Below are 22,423 nucleotides of genomic sequence, written 5' to 3' on the forward strand. Positions count from 1 at the left end.
GTGAGATCCCTTTCCTTCTTATCTAGGCACAGTCTACCCAGGCTGATCCAGAAAAAGAGGTATGTTAGTTCTGTATGCCAGAGCTCAGCTGCAAGACTTCTTGGCGCACCTCTGACTTTACAGACATATACAGACCTGCTGGTGCTGGAGAAACACCAGCGGCTTCATGGATTCACCCAGGCAATAACAACAGGCTTCCTAGGGTAGTCACAGCAAATGTGGAAATACTTACAAACATGTTCACTAAGGGCTTTATTCACATTCCAACAAATGAAATCCAGGAAAGCATACTGATGACACCTCCTTGTCTTTCTATAAGTATTTCTTTGACTTTATTCAGCATATAAAACATGCAACCCTGTCACTAATTTGATGTTCATTAAAGACGCTGGAAAAGTCAAGTATACTAATGTCTCCCCATGAAAAACACATCCTTGGCAACTTCACTAAACCTTGTAAACATTTAAAACTTGCTAATCATTCTTATGTAGGGTTCTTATAGACTAGACACTTTTCAATTCTACTTTTTTCTTTAAAAGGAACAGCGTTCCAGGCCCCCTATGACAGTGTTAAGCACCCACTACTGAATTAGCTATTCTATTATCAGCATCCAGAAGCATGCCCATGCGCAGTAACCCGTAGTAAAAAAAAAGAAGGTTGCTCAGGAAGTTGAGTTATTTCTGGCTAAACGTCACTTTTTTATCTTGATGTCACATCTCTGTCCCCCACTCAGTAGGAAAGGAGCAGCCTGGCAGGGCTTTGGTCACACGTCTACACAAAAGAAAGAAAAATCAGATTTTTAACGATTTTTTCCAATGTGAAGTTTTATCCGGAGTCTGCTGACATCATATTCAAGATGGGACCACCCAGCAGCTGTTTTAAGACTGCTGAATGTGTGCATATGGGAGGCTTTTTATAGATAGATCAACAAAAAATTAGTTTTGATAATTATCAGAAACCACAGCAAACTTTTCTAAATCAGTTTTTCGAGCAGATTTCAGATGTGTTTTCAGTTTTTCTCTAACACAGTTACGTACAGTTCTTGAGTTATGAGTACTAATATAGTTATTATTGTACGTGCATGTATTTTGTACTAAAACGTAAGCACCATTGAATGTTAATACATGTTCAGTGTGAAGTAAAATAAGGCACATTGTGGTATAGATCTACTGAACAGTGTCAGTCAGGTACCATTGTTTCTTCAGAAATGCTTGGAATATGATTTTTCCTTTGTCTGGATTGTCGCAGTACAGCATCCAGCAGTAGTCAGCCATCATACTTTCATTCCAGGAACCTTGGTAGCGGTGCTCCAATAACTGAATGTCCTGGTGTAAAACATTCTCCTTCTTCGCCACTCACCATACCAAGATATTCTGGAAAGAATTCTAGATGTGAGTGCAAGAAATGTATTTTAATGACAACAACCCAGTTTCTGGTATGAATCAAGCAGATTCTGAACTCCTTCCTATGCAGGAGACTTATGGTTGCCCAGGAAATTTTCACACAGCCATGAATGAATCCCAAGCTTCTAGCTAAGCTGCTGAGAGAGATTGTTTGAAAACATCATCCTGCAAAACAGATCTGTGGCCCTATAAATATCCCTTTCTTCATTTTTGCAGTTCTTATGTTTGGAAACTTCTCAAAAAGGTACTTATTTTGATTTACCCATGGCCTTTACAAGGTTCTTCATCAAGGCTAACCTGATATGGAGAGACATAAACTTGACACTGCTTGTTTCGGGCTTATAGATATCTCTTGGTAGCCAATCACGCTTGACATAATGGACTCCCATAGATCGGCTGTCCCACAGGCATAGGAAACAGCAATATTTTGTGAATCCTCTTTGCATTCCCATCAGCAAGCCAATGACCTTTAGATCCCCACAGATGTTCCACTGGTGTGTTTTATACTAGATTGTTTCAAGTAGTAACTTTATGTTGTCATAGAACTCCTTTAGGTTATGGGCAATCAGTAAACTTGGTTTGGAATTACCATTATGCAGTAAGACTGCTTTCAAGCTTCTTTTAGGGGAATCAATGAAGATACGCCATTCAGATGGAACCATGCTCTTGTGACAAACTCTTAGTGAATTTATATCATGACAGTAACACAGTGAGCCATCACTAGTGAAGATAGATGTCAAGTTATGATTTAGTTTTCTGTAGTGCATTAGCAAGAGCTTCTGTTTAAGCCTTGAAGCAAGAAGTTCTGCTTTGTCTTTGGAGAGATTTGGATCACGAATGAGATCATTCAGCTCTGCTTGTGTAAAGGTCTCTGGTTCTGAATCTTCATCGGCCAAGTAGTCCGGATCAGATGATTCGGGGTTGTAACTGGCTGCAACGGCAGCGCATTCCTCATCACCTTCTACAGAAGCAAGTCCATCATGTGGCGGTACTAGAACTGGCAATGAATCATCATGGGGAACAGGCCTAAGTGCAGAATCGAGGCTTGGATATACAATTTTGTGCTTAGTTTTACCGGAGAATCCACTTTTGTTGATGCAGCAAAAATAGCAGCCGATTAGATGGTCTCGCCGTTCTCTCCACACCATTGGGATTGCAAATGGCATTGCTGCTTTACACTGATTTACCCAGTCACACAGTCTGTTGGGCCAACTGGTACGGATGACATGTGGAGCCCAAGATTTATCCTGGTCACCAAGTAAACAGCCGAAATATAATTTGTATATCTTTTTAAGTTCTGTGTTAATTTGGCGATGTTGTGCTTTCATTGTGAATGAATCACACATGTAACACAAACTGTCTGGATCATTAAGGCAATTTCTAGGTATGATGAAATCAATCGCAGTTAGTGTGGCCCTAACCCTAAAAAAGAATACTGTTGTTAAATGTTGTAATATGTTAAGGCTATTTATAACAAATTTCACACAATATAAAATTAGCTACATCACAAAAACTAGACACTGAAAAACTGAACACAGATTTGAAATCTGCCAAAATACTACAAAGCACACACAAATATTATATCTGATGAAAATGACACGTTGACCTGTGTAATTAGCATTTTCTGTATATTACTATGTATACGAGTTTCAAAAGCTGGTTTGTTTTTTTATCCCGGATAATTCCGCCATGCAGAGCACAGTTGTCCAACATTTCCTGCACAGTTCTCCAATCAGCAACACTGCTCAGGGAGCGTATGTCAGAGTAGCGATCCGAACCCAATAATGTAATCCCCAAAGTACCATATTCTTGTTATGCAGCCTAACAGCATGTTCATGAAAACATCATTACGTGATGTAAGGGCAGTCATCTTCCTCTGTTCAGCCTTGCTCATCATGTGCTCCTCTGACAGGTTCTCGGATCTGTAAAGAACAAGATCGAAGCGTTTGCATCCTCTCAGGAGGATTTTCCCACGCTACTCTTTAAAGCAAAGAAGTTTCTGATTGCCCGAGGAAAACTGGACTGGAGTGAGGGGCTAAACTCTGTGCCTGCTCTACGCCGCTCTGACACTCTGGGTAAGTGACCACACTGACCAGTTTAAGAAGCTAGAGCTCTAAAAAAAACTAAACTTTCAGTAAAACAAAACTACATATATGTGTTTATTGCTATTTTAATCAACTAGTCTTGTGATCAGGCTCCCCTGCCAGACTGCACAAGCAGCTTAGACCCCACTTTCCCCTGTTAAGTACAGCTTAGTCACTGATTACCTCCCAGGCTGCTATTTTGGAAAGTGGTGGATCATCAGCTCAGTGTTGAGGTCCTCACTATCAGTTCCTCATTGTCAGAATAACATTTTTAATGTCAGTCAAACACTGGACACGTGCTAACGAAACCCTTTTCTCTAAATCCTTCTTGTTCTCCTCCAGAGTTGTACTTCTTCAAGTCCCCCTGCAGTTGTATAGCTGCAGATCTAGTTCACCCAGCACTGCAGTTGCATCCCAACCTCTCTCCTCCTTCACATTAAAAATAATAGTTTTCTGAATGGCCAGGAGAAGCGGGATTTGGAGGGACAACCACGGAGGGGAGTGTTAATGGGTACACAGAGGGAACCATTACTTCCCTGTGTAATCCGCATCCTACCTCTCACAGCAACACTTCACCCAAGGCAAGTCTCTTCTGCCTAGGCCCAACCCTGCTAAAATGTCTTTTTCATCAGTGTATACCTGTCTTCTATGAATCACTTACAGACCAAGAACATTTTTAAGCCATTTTTGATAGCAAATTCCTAACTAATTTAAATAATTATTAAACAGGATTTACATATTATTGAGTGCTGTACAATAAATAGGGATATAGGAAAATTACATAAACAGATTAACTTGTGATATGGTCCACCTGGGACTGGTTTAAGGAATCACACCAATTTAAATCGTTCCGGCCTTGAACCTGGGAGCGTGGGCGCTGAAGAGTCTAGATACAGCTGTGCTGAAGGTAGCTTTAGAGATTCCATAAGAAATAGGCCAGTCGAGCACCCCCATACCTCTAGACCATCCCTACCCCTACCCCTGGGCTAACCACCATTTTTGTTATTGAACAGGGATCCCTGATGAGTCCCCGGGGGTACCCTGGGAGGATAAAGAGAGCGGCAATGAGGCTCTCGAGGTTTATCTGATTTCTCAGATTTATAGTATTTGTTATGTCCCCCCATTTAGACTACAAAAAATGTTTGCTGTGCAAGTTTCTCCCCGTGTTTTCCCCGTACCCTTCACTTTACCTTCCCTATAGTTGTCCCTAACCCATATCAACAATGTTTTGTATATGAAAAGCGACACTTGTTACACGTTGTTCCATTGTAAACGTGGGTTTGTGACACCCACGTTTACAATGTGACACCTTGGCTGGACCATCACGCCACCCCTGACTTAGATCGCAAGCTCTTTAGTTTATGATGAGCAGCCACCCTCCCCCTTTTTGATTACTCATTTTTGCTGTCCCTACTTTGGCTTTGTAGCATTTTTTTTCTTTTTCTCAATTTAATTAGGTGCAGGTTGATGCAGTGAGTACACCCATTATACCTGTATTTGTTTTGTTTCTATGTTTTTGTTGAATTGTTAACTTATGCTTTTTTATATATTTTTTTCTATGTATAATGATAGTTTTATCTTATCATTGTCTGTTATATGTATGTTCTGCAAAATTCTAATAATTTATTAAAGTAAAAAAATGCCCAAAGTCTCACAAATCTCTTCTCTTTTTTGCAGTAAAAAGCCGCAAACCTTCCATCGGGGAGCTCATCTTGCGTCACACCAACAGCCCGACTCGAGCGAGGCAAGCTGCACAAATGGCATTTCAGCACGTCAGAGACGGACAGGTTCTGCACGCTCTGTCTGGGACATCCATCTTCAAGTCATCGGCGGAAAAACAGAATGAGGCACTGCGAGTCAAGAACGCTGTATACTGCGCAGTAATATTCACTGAGTTCATGAAAGAGCTGGCGGCCATAACACAGGAACACGCCGTCACTTCACCCTACCTTCCAGCAGACACCGAGGAGTGAATAAATCCCTCCAAAATACATAATTTCAGGTTCATTTAGTGCCCTGATCTGCAGTTGACCGGTGCTGCAATGATAAAACAACGGATGGCGCCATTGTAGTCCAATCCAAAACATATGTGATCGGCACAACAATACCACTGAACATAGGCTTTTGTCACATAAAGGGCAGCAAAATTTGGGAGCTATAAGGGGAGGGGGCGATAATAATAATGCAAACCTTCAATCTTTGAATAGCACACAAAAGTCCAATCCACATTGATTACAAGGTAGCTCCATCCATCACCAAAATACAACAAATATTCCCACTCTCACCTGGATTCATAAGATAACCGGGATGGGGGGGGGGGGGGGGATTTTTTCCTTTGAATTGGTTGCTCCATTACATCTAAATTTTCTAACATGTTATTGCATCCTGTGATGCGATCATTCATTACTCATTTTTAGTGCCCGAAACACCCAGAACTTTTTTCAACTTTGTACATAGACAGCAATCATAGTAAGATAAGCCAAAAAGCCTTTTGATGATGAGTGGGACATCTTTTTAGGGATAGGTGGAGGGTTGACCCAAGTTAGAATCGCTATTCTTTTTAGCCCCTGAGGACTAGAGGAATTTTAACATTCCTGCTATGGGCCTGGGTATTCAACAACAGAATAACAAACAAATACATTTAGAAAAAAAATACTCCTATTTTATAAATTATGTAACAAATTTAAAAACAAAACGCTATCTAATTTATGTTTGTTTAAAAAAAAAAAAAAAAGGTTTTAAAACTTAATATTTAACCTTCTTTTAAATTATGTTTTATTTGTAAAGCGCTAACATACCATGCAGCGCTGTACAAAAAAATGACTGCAGATGACAAACCTACAGGAAAGCTTACAGTCCACAAAGTAGTAAGTTCTATTTTGATCATTGCAGTGTTCAACCCACAAATTTTTTTAAATCTGGGTGGAAAGAAGCTGTAGGAGGGTGGCAGCCTCTGTATTGTGACCCAACTCTTCAGTAACCACCTAAAAACAGCCGGGTGGTTACTGAAAAGTGCCGGGTGGGCTAGGGAGAACACATTATTCTTTTAAAAAATGGTTTACTGTAAATGTATTGAATTCTTTGTGCTGTTTATAATTACACAATAATTGCAGTACAAATCAAAAGCTTCAGATTTTAGCAGTTAGAAAATAGAAATAATTTTACATTCTCCTGTCCTCTCCCACCTTCGCCTTCCTGCTCCCCCGTTACGATCTTCTATCTTGATTCTCTGCAGCCGCAGGGTAAGCAGGAATCCTCCGCGTATCCCAGCTTTCCATGGTGAGCTGCTCATTCCCAGCATTTTTCTTTTTACAGTAGTGGATGGTGATCAGGCAGGTACGTAGGTTTTATTACAGAAGGAGCATCGTCTGTCCCTTTCTGCAATAAAGCCCTCCCTGTTCACAGATTTTAAAAAAGGTGTAGGTAATGAGGGCTTATTGGGGTACACTGAGGGTTAATAGGGGTAAATAGAAACACTTAAAAATAATTGTTTTGGCATATGAAGATGAAAGCTTCTCCATTTGCTCTGCAGGTAAATAAAACCAAGTTGAAGCAGAGAAGCAATGTTACTTTGTATCTTTGTCTATACACACTGTCAGCCTGCCTGTTTTTTGACAGCTGCAGCTTCTACAGCTTCTTCATCAACTCCTGGCTGTCAGTTGTGACAGCTGTGAATTACCAGCAAGGGGAGCAGAAGAGGGGTAGAATGACAGGATTCACTACAGATTCCTTTTGTACTTTGATTAGATTTTTGGGCATTTAGGGTTGGTTTGCATTATTTTTGTCACCATTGGCTGATGGAGGGAATCCTCTTTGCTGAATGTTGCTGTCCATTAAATGACAAACAAAAGCTCATTTGAGAAATTTGTGTCGTCCGGTGGAAAATCTTTTCGGGTGATGTCTCCTATGTAGTTCCAGAGACCACCACATGACTGTATTTTCAGAGCCACCACAAGCCTGGCATGGCCGTCCATTGTTTCCCCGGATTCAGCTGGTCTGTACAGACAAACACCCATCCAGGATCACAGCTTGACCTGATGGAGAACGTTAGCCGAATGCGGCAAAGGCAACATAGGCTTCAGCCTGTGTCCTCTTCCTGTGGATGTCTGAATGGATCTCTGCAGGCATCCATTTTTTATAACAGGAAGTTTTGTTTTTTTTTAACTTATTTAAGTGGCAGTGTGTTCTGAAGGGCAGTGCGTCCTTGTGTATGTATATATCAGTATGTACATGTGTGTATATATATATATATATACATATATTTATACGTACACCGCCATGCGTATACTGCACCATACATTTCAGTTGGGCATTATGTACATAGCTGAATAATTCGGCCCACTGGGATTCTGAGAGATCCAGTTTTAACGGTTCACACTGGGGTGCCCTCAGATACATCCATGCTATCAATGGGCCCCGGTAAAAGCCTTTTTAGTGTCGCTGGCATATGTGTCTTATCGCACCCGTTTCTGGGTGTCTATTTTCCTGTCCTATAGCGTCACCCCAAAAAGAAAAATGTGATTGTAGATCGGGTGATTCTTCTCACCTTCCCCTAGAAGTGGTCCTTGTGTATGTCCAATAGAGCGACCCCTGTGTTTTCTCTGCTCTTTGGAGAGGCGTACCTAAACATATTTCATTTTACCCTGATTGGCCTTTTTTGTTTTTAACCACTTCATGGCTACACACCATTAATCTAGCAAAAAAGCTCAACCTGCAGCACCTCACCCCCAACCCTCTGCTGTATTTTACACCTTTTATACACCATGTTAAGGTGACATAGAGGGAGCTCTTCATCTTCACATCTTCCACAACGTTGGGCAGTCCTTGATTGAGACCATTGCGGTGCAGAGGCGCAGATTCATGACGTTCTGCACTCGGGGGTCCTGTTTTTATTCCCAGAGCCATTGCTGCTTTTTTAGGGAGGTTTGGGTCTGTGATCCTCAATATACACCTGACAATTACCATCATAGATGTGGCACCCTTATTGGTGGTGGGCCAATCCGTAAAGCTCCTCATTATGTAATCGGTGTTCTGGCAGAGCATTCATAATCTCCTCTAATATTCCTATTGGACCGGTCCGCTGTTTCTGCAAGAAATGGGAATTATCGGTGGTGCATTTTGTAAATATTTCCATATTTTTCTTATATTACTTAATAATAGAATTTAAAAAACTACCTATGAATGTATAATAGCGGAAGAACGTCCTATCAATATTTAAAAGACTGAAAACTGCCACGTTTCCCACCCATAAGAAGGCTATAGGGGGTGATGGACATGAAGTGGTTAATAGGGAGGAGTAAAACGCCAGAATTGCAGTATCGTCTAGCAATCAATCTGCTTTTATAGCTCCAGTTGGATTCTGCGTCTGATTGGTGCAGCTCCTCTGCCTTTGATTTACCCCACTCCGGAGATTTTGATTTGCCCACCTGTCTGGAGTCCCCTCCGTTGCAGCACTTCCAATTAGCCATCGTTATGAATCTACTAATCCATCCAGGATCTCTGGTGCGGTTTTAACCTTACATGGCATCTTGTTCCACAATTTTGGTAACATCCACCATGACCACGAGCAAGATCGTGACGCTGCCATGTGCTTAACTCTTTGAAAAGGGAATTTATATTGAGTTCTATTGAGTTTGGCAAAGCTGTATAAATGGAGACATTGGAAGGGCATCTGGCATGTGTTTGTTCCTAAACTGGGTTACATCAGGCCTGCGGTGCGTTGAGGCAGCCCCAATACAATGAATGGCTTGGTCACGTGCCATGGACTGCCCTGAGGTATCCTGAAACCCACCTACACCAAACACCCACTGCCGCGTAAATCTGCCGTGTAAAACATAGACTGTCAGTTTGGCTTCTGAATTCTCTTTCCAGTCCTCTGAATCTCCAATTATACAGCTTGACATTGGCTCAAACAGAAATAATATTTTATTCACACTACTATAATTATTGACAACTATTTTCAAATTTTATGTTTTTACTTAATTTTAGTCTTTTGTGTTATAAAAGCCATACGCTTTGCAGATATGTTCCACCGGTAAAATCACATGAGGTGGTAAGACGGGAAATTCTCTGATTTGATATTTTTTTTTTTTTTTTAACGAAATCTATATGCTTAAGATAAAGACCGGTTTGTTTACAGTGCATCGCTGTCCGTTCCTGGGCCTCCTAGCCACAGGGTGGCGATGTTCGACACTGCACTATCCCCGCACCCATATATGTCTGAAGCTCTGCGTCTACGCTGCCTTCTCCAGTTGATGAGGCTTCTCCTGAAATCATGGATTTTAGTTTGTATGTTAGATGATATAACGGATCATACCGCGGCGAGGGGATCCTCTCGTCGGACTGTTTTGCACATCTGTTTTGTACTAGATTTTATCATTTTCTATCTCTTGTGTTGCCAAATTGATTAGTGGTCGTGGCCTGACACTGGACAGGCGCGTCTTTGTGTGATTATGTCACAGCCGGTCGGACCCTCCTGTTTGTGTGTCGACGGTTGCTGTGATCCCAGCCGTTTTGGATCTATGCTTTTTGTTTTGCACGCCTGTTAAGTTTAATTTTTATTTTTTTATTTTTACTGTAATTGTTCTTAAGAAAAAAAAGGGAATTGACTCTCCTGTCCATCTGTGTGTTTCCTGTATCAATCAACTCCTTAGAGGCAGACGGAGACTGAATACCAATTAAGTGGCACCTTTTACTACACTACACTGTTTCTTAACCGCCCAGAAAAAGGCTGAACTTGTTCCTCGGGGGCGGGGCTGCAGTCACTGCCGTGTCATGAATGGTGAAGCATGCTCTGTTATGAGATCGTCTCAGAATGGAGGCAGTGTTTCAGTCTTGAGTCATGTGTAAATATGTCACATTGCCTCACTGCCAAATTAGTGTGAGGTCTCTGATGATGACAACCAATAAAAAAAAAAGTTGGTGAATCTATTTTTGTGTGTCTTCTGATATTTGGGTCTCTATATGTTCCTCAGTTCTGGGTTAAGCCTAGCCCCATTTTACCCCACTTTCTCCCCCAAAAGCCCCTTTTCATCCTTGTTTCTTGCAGTCACAGGTGCTTCCTCTTCATAGGTGACTGTGGCTGCTCCTGACTGCCGTGGCAAGCATGTAGAGTGAATGCTGATCTGTTTGGGAGGCTGTTGGAGCAGGCGTGTGTGCTGATGCTTTCCTAGGGCATGCACCGATGATGGCCTGGTATTAGGCAGCTCTGTAATCAAGGGGAGTATTGTGTCTTTTTTTTATTTTTTTTTTTTTACCATCTGCTGGGTCTCATTTTTTAAAGAAAAAACAAACACTATGTCCTAATGATAAATTCCTTCCTCTTTTTGTTATCCTATTATTGCGTTTATGTTTTAAGTGCTGAAAAAATGTGGTAAAACGCCCCGTGGAAATCAATGGAAACGTTTTCCCGCATTTTTGGGCATTTTCCAGCGTTAACCCCACATTTTAATTTTTTACACGTTGCAAGCAACATTATAGATATCGCTCATAAACGTGCCTCAAGGAAACGCCCTGGTGTAGATTAGCCCATTGGAATGCATGGGAATTTTCAAACATGGGCTTTTAAAACTTCAGGTTAAACGCTGGGGAAAACGTCTGTAGACTAAGCCTTAAGAAAGCTGAACATCCTGGGGCTACAGTTCATGCTCCATTCAGAATATCATCATTTGTAGTCACCCCATTGTTCTTTACAGAACTGAGACTGCAAGGATGTGACCACGCCCATCTATACACAATGCAATTTTATAGGCAGGAAGTGGACATTGCAGCCGCTTTGCTGCCCTCTAGCGTTCAACCTGAAATAGTGACAATCCCCAGCAGCCTCCACACAAAGACTTAATGTAAAAATGTATACAATAAATCAATCATAGGGCTCTATTTATAGTTTTTTCTGCTGTCAATTCACTCTCGATTTGTTCATGTTTCTTTTATACCAAAAGCCTTTCCTATTCTGAGAACTGTGCACTTTTGAGATTGGCCACTAGATGGCAGTACGAGTCATTGTTTCAATAGGAACTGACATGAAGTTTAGAGATATCCGACCATATGTTGGGAATTTACAGGGGAATAATTCATAAATAGAGCCCATAGTGTACTTGTTGCTTTTTATAAATCCATATTGAGAGTGTGGTTCCTTTGGATCTCCTAGAGTTGGGCCTTGCAGAATTTTTGTAATCAATACAAGAGTGGTCAGACATGCAGCAGTTCACTTAAAGAAAGTAGAATACCAAACCTCTCAGTCTCTGGACTGATTCTCATCTTGAATTTCTAGGTTCTGTTAGCAGCAGCCGGTGCTAGCTTGTGTTTACCAAAGCTCATCCTCGTCCTTTCCCAATGACTGACCTGTAACAAGCATGCAGCAAGTAAGGCTTCAGGACACAAATGCTTGTTCCAGGTCTGGTGAAAGCATAAGGATGACAACCCCACTGTGGGATACACTCCAAAAATGGCCATTTTTTTCTGACATCTTTCCATTAAAGTCCGGGTCCCCCATTGTTTTTGAAGAAGTAGATGGAGAAACCTCTTTGCCTTCCATGAGTGTTTGCCTTCCCTCTCCCATTCTAATATTACAAGGGTGAATCAAAGTGTCACCTTCTGTCAGCATTTATATGTCCTGGATTTAAAGGGCATTGGGATAAATCAAGAAAATCTACACAGATAGTAGCAGCCAACTTTTGCATGATCCATCCTGGTGGAGTTCCAAGAGAAATGCCATAACCCTGCTCACAAACCTCTCCATCCAGCCTCCAGAACCTGAAACATAAATCCCAGAAAATAAAGGTTTGCAGGGAATAGAGAGGTGAGACGAGAGTAAGGAGTATAGAGCCAGTGCAATACAAAGTGAGCCTTTATATTTATTATTCCTATTACAGGATCGCTGTACTTTCAAAATAATGGCGTTATAAAGGTGTAATAACTTGCATCAACCCAATAGAAACTATTTTATAAATGAGATGCAGGCAAAGGCATGCTGACCCAGTACAGCAAAGTAACTTTTATAGTCAAGCTGTAAATAAAACAAAAATCACAATGGTGTAGTCTGTAGCCTGAAGTTTATACCCATGGCCAGTGGAGGTTATGGCAACAGAAGGAAGGAGCTACAGCAAACACATGGGGATCAGCAGCAAAACCCCCAAAATCATCCAGAGCAGTGTTCTCTTTTACATGAAAAGGACAAATGATAGCAGATTTGAGTGGCCCTAAGCACTGCATGGCATTGGTGTTATAACCAAAAATGTGATATTTGTTATTTGCCAGCCAAGTCTATAAAAGGAAGGGGGGCAGAGGCAGCCATAGTGTCAGCAAGTTAGAAGCTACTGTAGGGAAGGGATAGGGAAAGCTGACAACTGCTTAGGGAGAAATGATTTCTGATTGCTAGTGCTTTGGGCAATCGTCCCTTTTGCTCTCTAAGGTAACGTTGGCATTCACTTTTAGTTTTATTGCTGCAGGTGCAGGATATCATTTAGTCCCGGCAGGTGCAGGGGTTTCCTGGCTTCCTACTCTATTTGTGCAGCTGAGCTGTTTTTTTAGTTCAGTGATTAGGCGGGTAAGAATGCCTATTGGAGAAGGAACATCAGTTGTCCCTATCTAAAGCCCGGCCTGATCGCAAATTGTGAAAGCAGAACCTTAGTTCTACTTGAAATTATAACCAGACACTTATCTAGGAGAGCAGCCTGGGTGGCCGGGAAGGAGTATGCAGCTGCCCTCCTGGCAGGCCCTCAGGCCACTTCCTTTTTAATATTGAGGTGGGCACTTTGCAAGGAGAGGGCACTAGTAAAATATCCCTTCTTTTTGCACAGTAAACTTGTTCACCAATCCTATCTTACAGGGGGCCCATTCCTTCCACCCGACTTCCCAAAAACTTTGTGGGGGGAAAGGCTTATGATGATGATGGAACCTGGAGGCACCTTTACCTTTTTTAGGAAATAAGTACAGGAATAAATTACATTTCCTCTGCTTCTATTTCCACAAAACGTTTAATGTAAATTAACACAATAAAAAGCTTTAATGAAGTACAAACTACTTTAAAAATTAAGTTTCCTAAGGTCGCTGACATAAGTCCATTACATTGATGTGTGATGTCAATTCATGTCATTCTTGATGACCCATCAAAAACAATTGTTTACATTCAATAGGAACTATGGAACCACCTTTCATTTAGGATTTTAAGGAAATTTAAAGGAGACCCTACACTTTCTTTTTGAACAAAACACATTTAGCTTACGGCGTCCCCCGTACATTATTTTTAAAGAATTTACTATTTACATTATTTCAATTGGTACATTAATGTACTTCAGTGTTCAAGCCAGAAATGTTTTTAGGGTGGGTGGCTCCTCAGTATTATTATTATTATCATTAGTAATAAACAGGATTTATAGAGCACCAACATATTACGAAGCACTGTAAATTAAATAGGAATTACAAATGACAGACCGATACAGTGGCACAAAAGGAGGAGAGGACCCTGTCCTGAAGAGCTTACAATCTAGGTAGGGGAAGTATCACACAATAGGAGGGGGATATGGAATGGTGGGAAGTAGTTAGGCTTCAGGAGACAGAAGAAGACGGGTAGGTGAGGTTGAAGCGTTGGGTTTTGAGTTCTCTTTTAAATGAGCAGAAAGTAGGAGCAAGCCGACTAGGACGAGGAATTTTGAGATTATGAGTGAGGAAGTCATTAGTAGGTAATTGGAGGAGCCAAGTAAGCACCTCAAAAACAGCCAGGTGGTGCGCCCAGCTAAAACAGGTTGGGGAGAACACTGCACTTCACCCATTGCAGTGCCTGACCCTTCCCTCCCCCATGCCTTGTTTTTGTCATTAGAATTCAACTAAAAGATTTATCTTCTGTAGAATGGGGTAAGCTCAGGTTCAGTGAGATTTCAAAGAACTTTAACTTACCAACCCAGGCGGGTTCACTTAAGTATTTTTTTTCCCTTCTAAATTAAGGGAGCGCTTTGGCCATCACTGATGTAGTGCATACCACATTAAAGCCAGAGGATCAACCTGTTGCTTCTGCTGTTGCCATCACCAGTCGTGTTTTTTTTTTTTCAAGCTCTTCCCATTGAACCCCCTGATGTCTTTTTATATTGGAATTGGAAGAAAAAAAATAGACATTGGAAGAAAAAAAAAATGCATCCCCCAAACGCCAACCAATTTTGTATCCATTCAAGAAGGAATTTAACCCCCCAACCTCACCCCCCCCCCCTCCACCTTTTGGTTGTATTCCTGGAAAACATTCCAGAATTTTTGGTTCTTATAATATTCCTTTGTCACCACACTAATAGATCTTCATCAAACCTTTACGAGACTTCTGTACCAAGCCGACTGGATCAGCAGCAGAACAGTTTCCAAGGGCTTTACACTAAACTGTTTATTGCTCCCAAATGCGAAGGACACCGACCCTATTGTGAATTTTAGTCCACAAATTTTGTAAGCAACCTTCTAGATTTGTTGTACCTTCCCTTTTACCTGGGAGAATTTCTAGCATCTGCATGGCCATATCTTTCCAGTGCACCAATGTTTCCTATAAGTCATGGAGGGGAGGGGGGGTCCTACATACCAGTGCATTGTCCTGGCCTTTGGCTCGGGTCTACGTCTCTAGTGTTCCCCAGCGTTCCTACTCTTGTTGAGGGAACCTCCAGACAATTTCCATCAAACATCATCATTCTGACAGTTCTATAGTGGTATAGTTGGACCCTAAAGCTTTAAAAATCAGCACTAGAAACCTGTATTTGTGTCTTGGATACAGCTCAAGCCAGATTGTTTCTTCTACTGATGAAACTTCAGATTCCCAGTCCAGAAGTTGTCCGGTCCACAGCTTTTGTGTGTGTCCTGGGTCTGATGGCAGCCACCTTTGAGGGATTCCTACTTGTCTATTTTATTTCAAACCATTATTTGGGCAGCAGGAGAAGGTTTTCCTTGTCTCGGTGTCTTCATGATGGATCCAGTCTGCTGGGCTAAAGAGGAGTCCTGGGCACCCTGTGGGTGCAATAGCGTTTTATCTCCCAATCCCCAAGCTTCAGCTGATTTAGCTGTATCTACAGCTCCAGCCCATCCTTTTGGAAGGCTGTGTCTTTTGGATTTAGTTGGCCATTCAGTTGGGCGATGCTATAGCAGTGCCATACGTGCCAGCAATAAAGCTAAATTGGATCCTGTGCTTGGCACACCCAAATACATCCCAGATGTGGACAATTGACAGCCAGACATACTCAGCCCTAGGCACTTGTACTTTGGGAAGTGATCCCTGCACCTGGACGTGCTTAAGGACCTGTGGTCAGATGAGGAACTCCAAATATGGAACTCCTGGCTTTCAGGTACAATAGCAAACTAGATACAGGGATCCTCTGGCGGAAGCAGTGGGTGCTTTGGTAGGATTGGTACAACCTAATGTATGCCTTTTTGTCTTTAAAACTTCTTCCACCTTTGCTTTTACAGGAGAAGAATGAAACTGAACTGGCTGATTGGCATGTGCTATGGTAACCTGGTAAGACTCCTCGTTGATGCTTTAGGGCTCTGCCAGATCACTGATTTCCTTTTCTCAAGGTTCTGTTTACAATCCAGCTTCATAGTTTCTGGTTTTAAAGATATGACTCCTTTATGTGAGATTCTCAGAGCTGGCCTCTGTGTTTTCTATTTTCGTTAAGGTCCATCACTGGACCACATTTGAATGTTTCACTTGGTGGAAATCTTATGGGTCCATCCTAGAAATTTCTCAGTGGGACCATCATTTGGCTCGCAGTATCATTGAAGGTCATGTTTTGGCAATTGCTATTTATCCCAGAGACTTTGACCTCTCACTCTTGGATCAAGACCTTTGTATGGGGTGTCTCCATAGGTATACTACGTGACTTTGTGGATCCTGATGGTAATCCAGGTGCACTTCACAAATGGCTATATGAACCTATTTGGTGTATTATTCTTACTGTTGTTACTCACAAGGTACGGTATATTCAATGTTTATCATTTCTGTGTTCCAGAAGCATATATACACTGCTCTAAATGATTAAGGGAACACTGAAATCACCTATAAGATCTTGACAACCAAAATATTCAAGGTGAAAATCTTTATTCAAATACATTGTTTAAATATTTAGGAATAATACAATATAAGTGTGATCAATGGAAACCAAAATCACATTGAAAATAGTTGAAAGTACAAAATTGAAATCACAGAATGATTAAATGCCCCCCCCCCCCCCCCCATGTTCCTAATGGGATGGAGCAGGGTGTCATGGAGGATCTCCTCACAGATTGGAACCAGGGCATTAGTGAATTAGTAGAGTTTGTGGCCCCACTTGGAGCCAGATGCACCAATTAAAAAAGTCTCAGTTTCTCAAGTTTCTGTTGGATTAAGGTCTGGAGAATATCGGGGCCAGTCAATGGCATCTTCATCCAGGAACATTCTAGCCACATAAGGCCGGACATTGTCGTGCAACAAGAGGAACTCTGGTCAGTAAGGTAAGACAGACAGTGAGTCTAAGGATATTATCCCAGGGTGCCGTTAGATAACACTTGAAAATCCTTGTTGCCCTCTAAGCATATCTAACCCCCCCCAAACAATCACCGACTCACTGCCAAAGCCACTCATGCTGGATAATATTGCAGGCAGCAAACCGCAAAGCTGAATGGTAATAATAACCATCCAGGAAACAGGAAGTGGTCATATTATACCGGTTATGGGACAAATTCCAAAACCTGCAGTCCCTCCACCTCACTAAACATTTATATTTACCTTGCTTTCGAAAAATAATTGTTTATTATTGCTGAAACTCCAGTGTGCACTGGGGATATCCATCTATAAATACCTGACCTTTACCCACTGGGGACCAGCAAGGGCCAAGCACAAGTACCAGCTGAGACAAAGGTTTTTTCTGCCCATCTGCTGTCCACTGGTGCTGGAGCTTCTTCCTCTGGGAATTTTGTTATTCACCCAGAAAAACACTTTAACATAGTAATAATAGCTGACATTGAATAAAAGGAATTAATATTTTTATTAGCTATTTTATCTTCATTTTTTGTGCTTTTTTAAGGAGAATTTAAAGGTCTGTAAACCAAAAAAAGTGTATTTGTTTTTTAAATTTTTTTCAAATTAAAGCTCCACTTTTTAAACTTTGGGATCAGACCGGATATTATTGCATACAGGGACACTATCGCCTATCTGCAATAAGAATGGGACAGGGACGGGTGCGTGCAATTGTGATCAGGGAGGTTGGGTTAATTTATTGCAGATGGGACATCACCAGTGTCTTCCGCATCAAAGACCTGACTGGTCACATTTTTTTATTTTTTAGGGTAATTCCACTTTAATAGGAGGCCTGATGGGTAGAGAGGAGGTCAAAGGGAGCCGGTGCAGTTGTAAAGGTACAGTGGAAGTTAATGGGTGCCTGGAGGGGTACAGGAAAGGTCAATGGAGGCTAGAGGGGCAGTTTGGTGATGAGATGGGAGCTGAATGGGTACACTGGTAATCAGTGGGGGCTGAAGGGTTAGTTTAGTCATCCACAGGGGCTGGTGTGGTTAATATTGGGAGCCAGAGGTACATTGGTCATTATTAGGGACTGGAGGGGTACATGAGTTGTCATGGGGTTATGGCGTGCCAGGCATTTGTCACATGACACTTTTAGGAAATGATAACAACAAAAACAGCAGGAAAGTAAAACTGTGAGTGGATACTCTACTGTGTATGGTGGCACTAATATTAAATAGTATGACGGCATCTTCTGGGTACAAACATATGCAGGACCTAAAATAGTTATGATGACAATGACAGCTCTACACACTAACATTACGCTCCTTGCCTGACACAGACCCGGGCCACAGTCCTAAATATCCTGCAGGTACAAAAACAGTGAGCAAGAGAAAGCAGGAATACTTGGTCCCCAAAAATGTCCAATGTATAACAATCTCAGCAGCAGAATTGTGATTAAATATCAATGTTATACGGTTCTTGTAGCACCAACCCAATGACCAATATTTTGGGCAAATTTGACTTCAACCCAAATCCATACAACAGCACTAATACTATGAACTTTGCAATGCCACCAAATCTCTGATATTTTCTTTTCCTATTCCAGCAAGAAAGTAACTGGCCGCAAATATTCAGCAACTGCAATGGTACCTGGTATGATGAGCTCTATGAGGAAAATTCTAGCTGGATTCTTCAGTCTTCTGGGACTGCATGGAAGATGTTTGGTACCATTTATAATTATACACATTGTGACTGTGACTGTTGGGAATGATCAATGGGCTTCAGGGTCAGCTTTATATATATTTGCTGCTTTACTGGCTCTCCAAAAATCTATGTGTAGAGAAAAGGGACGGTAAGTGGATTCTCTACTGTGTTTGGTGGTGCTATTGATAATCTGTATAGCAGCAATTTCTGTAAGCAAACTCAGGCAGGAACTGATTCTTATATAAAAGCAATTACCCTCCAGGCACAGATTATAGATTACTCTTGGAGAGTAAAAATTCTTTGCAAATTGTATTCAATACACACACATATCCCTATAATGCTGATATCAATATGTGCTGATATGTAGCTGTACAGGAAATACAGGTGACTTGTGCACACACACAATTGGGTAATATTGGCTACAATACACATGAACATATTTACAAGTGTTCCTTTGCATTTCTTATCTCTGAGATTGAATTTCCTTGCTGAGTAGTAGTTAGGCCGCAGGCACACAGTTGCTTTTTGGCAATATGATCATAAGGAAAAACTTTGCTTTATTTGCTAAACACCCAAAGCTGGATGCTGATATATTTGTGCACCAAAAGCATGGATAACCTGCAAATTTGAAAGCCACACATCTGCCTCTATTCACTTTAAAAGCTCAATCATCATTCTCGGGCTGTAGGTTGATCTCTCCATCTGTCTGCAGGTAATTCTCCTTAGTTGCAGGTTCTCTTTTTACATTCTCACAGCCTTTTTGATGTTATCTATCCTTGCTGGCACTCTTTAAACCCTGAACATATGACCTCCAACAGGCTGTGATATACTAAACTGTCCGATCCTGATACTCAACAAAATATAGATAAACTGAAGCAATGTTGTAAGGAAGAGTCGCCCAAAATTCCTCCACAACGATGTAAGAGACAGGTAAAGTCATCCAGAAAATGACAATTTCAAGTTATTGCTGTTGAAAGTGGTTCTGCTAGCTATTAAATCATTGGGTGTACTTAATTTTCCACACATGGCTGCTCTCATTTTTGGTAAACAAATAATGACATGGGAGGATCTGTTGTGTGGTTTTACATCTTTATTATTATTATTAATATTAATAAACAGTATTTATAAAGCGCCAACATATTACACAGCACTGTACAATAAATAGGGGTAGCAAATAACAGACAGTGACACAGGAGGAGGAGAGGACCCTGCCCCGAAGAGCTTACGATCTAAGAGGTGAGGGAAGTATCACACAATAGGAGGGAGATATGGAATGGTGGGCTTGTTGAGGGTTCACTTGTATGAACATATTGTGGGAGATTGGCATCAAATGCACTCCCTGCAGAAAGGTATTTCAGACTTAATTTCAGTTTCTGGATGCTTTGCCCACTTTTATTCATAAAAAATTCCAACAAAAAAAATCCAAGGTTTTCCCTTGCATGGGGTCAATGTCATTTGCAGCGTGACATAAAAAAAAACTGTGGGAGACATCCCATGTCACAAGCCTCACACAGCCTTTCTGCCTGATCCACACGGCTCAGGCTACAACCTCCCCCTGATTCAAAGACATGACTTTTATCAGTGGCCAGGTGCTCCAGAACCTCAATCTCTGGCCTAGAAAAAGGGACGAGTTCCCTGCCCACTCATTCCTTCCAGAATACTCCAGGTCTGGATCCCAAATAATAGGCTGCAATACAGGAGCAACTCAATTAATCAAGCCCTGGAAGCCCTCTTCCAGGTGAGGGGTGAGTTTTTTACACGTCTCAGTCACAGCCTTAATCGTTGGCGGGGCAATGTGATGGCGGCCAAAAGTAGACCTTGCACCCTGCCCAGTAACATATTGCTTGGAGGATGAGATCTCAGCCATACTGATCTCAGACATAAGTGCATATTCCCAATTACCCATTCTAAATAACGTCTCATTTACATTTATTTACTACAAATAGGGGGGAATGCATTTTACTTTTTGAGTCCAGTTACCCTTTACACACAACCAGTAACTGTCTGGGTTTGGTTGCAAGCTTTTTATAGCACCGTGCCTCATTTTATACACCCCTCTGAAGCAAACAGGAATAAAATGGAAGAATGTATAAAGACAGACCTAATGGTGTTCTGTCTCTTAGAATGTAAATCTTGGATATGAGCCTAATATTGTTATTGCTCTTTGTTTCTCTTTGCCTATTACCCTTATTATCTATATTTTATTTATAATCTTTTAGCCTCATTTACTTTTGTTTCTATATTTGTGCCTCTTATTGGACGGTGAGTTTATTTCTTCCTTCTAGTAACAGATCATGCTCCATGTTCCCAACACTAGTTTCTCCATGCCCTCAATGTTCCTCCTGATTGGGATCCCAGGATTGCAAGAAGGAGCCATCTGGGCATCTATTTTATTCTGTGTTCTGTATGTTCTGGCCATCCTTGGAAATGGAATCCTGTTGTATGTAATAAAAACTGAGAAGAGCCTCCATACCCCAATGTATTTCTTCCTCTCTATGCTCGCCATCAATGACTTGGCCTTTTCCAGCTCTACTGTGCCAAAGACTCTGGTGATCTTCTGGTTTAATGACGGTCTTATCGATGCCACCAGCTGTCTGACACAAATGTTCTTTGTCCATTGTCTCTCAGTCATTGAGTCGGGGATCCTGGCCTCCATGGCGTATGATCGCTTTATGGCCATCTGTTCACCTCTCAGATACAATTCTGTCCTCACTTCCAGCCTTCTGGAAAAGATTGCATTTGTTATATTGGCCAGGGCGGTTGTGGTCATCATTCCCATTCCTGTTCTTGTAGGACGTCTCCAATACTGCGGTGACAATATTGTGCTGCATTCATATTGTGATCACATGGCTGTGGTCAATGTAGCATGCGGAGACACAAAGATTGACAGCATTTATGGATTAGCTCTGTCACTTTCCATCACCGGCTTTGACTTGCTGTTTATTGGTCTGTCCTATGCCATGATCCTACGAACCGTCTTCAACATGTCCTCCAGGGAAGCTCAGCACAAAGCAGTAGGAACATGCGGCTCCCATATTTGTGTTATCCTCACTGCTTACCTGCTGGGAACTTTCAACTTTATCACCTACAGATTTGGGAAAAAGACCATTCCCCATAATGTCCACATCTTCCTATCCAACATTTACATTGTATTCCCAGCTTTCATGAACCCATTTATCTACGGAGTGAGGACCAAGCAAATCCGACAACGGGTTCTCCATATTATAACTCACAATCTAAACATGTTTCAATTCTTCTGTCAATAATTAAACTTATAATTTTACAAACATATTGAAGTCTAATTGTCACACAGTGCCAGAAGTGACCACACATATATAGAAAACTTTAAAGTGTACGGACTAACGATAAACCTCTCTTACTTGTTCCTATTTGTTCTTTTCAATACACCATTAAATACCTGCATATCGTATTATTAATGGTGTGAGCTTCTATTTTCCTGTACACTATGCTGCAGTGTTATCAGACTAGCCCAGTGCACCTTTGTAAATTTTAGATCATCTCTCCTCAATATTATAGAGATGATTATAGAGGGATGTGGGTCTATGTGTGCAATTGGTATCTGTTATTGGACTTAGGAACATATAGATCTCTTTAAAATTAGGCTGGAGCATATCACAAGATATATATATGTATAAAATGTTCATGTGCAGCTGGTGTGATGGCATTTATGGAAATTTCCCCAACTCCACACTGAGATTTCCACCCTCCACGGCTCTTCAAGAGACTGTAATCATGTTTTTTACCTTATA

General features: G+C 41.3%; 2 protein-coding genes across 2 annotated transcripts in view; both read left to right on the forward strand.

Annotated features, from left to right (window-relative positions):
- Positions 1 to 10,417, forward strand: part of FHIP1B (FHF complex subunit HOOK interacting protein 1B) — a 28,028-nt gene extending 17,611 nt beyond the window's left edge. Inside the window, exons 11-12 of the mRNA XM_072400488.1 lie at positions 3,316 to 3,478; positions 5,165 to 10,417. Coding sequence (XP_072256589.1) covers positions 3,316 to 3,478; positions 5,165 to 5,460 — 459 coding nt within the window. The 3' untranslated portion in view covers positions 5,461 to 10,417. The remainder of the gene's footprint in view (positions 1 to 3,315; positions 3,479 to 5,164) is intronic.
- Positions 10,418 to 14,679: 4,262 nt separating this feature from the next.
- Positions 14,680 to 22,413, forward strand: LOC140323409 (olfactory receptor 52K1-like). Its single transcript, XM_072400438.1, has one exon. The coding sequence runs from the start codon at positions 20,948 to 20,950 to the stop codon at positions 21,917 to 21,919; it is 972 nt and encodes a 323-aa protein (XP_072256539.1). The 5' UTR covers positions 14,680 to 20,947; the 3' UTR covers positions 21,920 to 22,413.
- Positions 22,414 to 22,423: the final 10 nt, after the last annotated feature.

Source organism: Pyxicephalus adspersus, chromosome 1 (genome assembly GCF_032062135.1).
Source record: "Pyxicephalus adspersus chromosome 1, UCB_Pads_2.0, whole genome shotgun sequence".
In the NCBI taxonomy this organism is placed as follows: domain Eukaryota; kingdom Metazoa; phylum Chordata; class Amphibia; order Anura; family Pyxicephalidae; genus Pyxicephalus; species Pyxicephalus adspersus.

Bases quoted from the DNA above. Each gene is read 5' to 3' on its own strand.
- LOC140323409 (XM_072400438.1), top strand. From the start codon at position 20,948: ATGCTCCATGTTCCCAACACTAGTTTCTCCATGCCCTCAATGTTCCTC.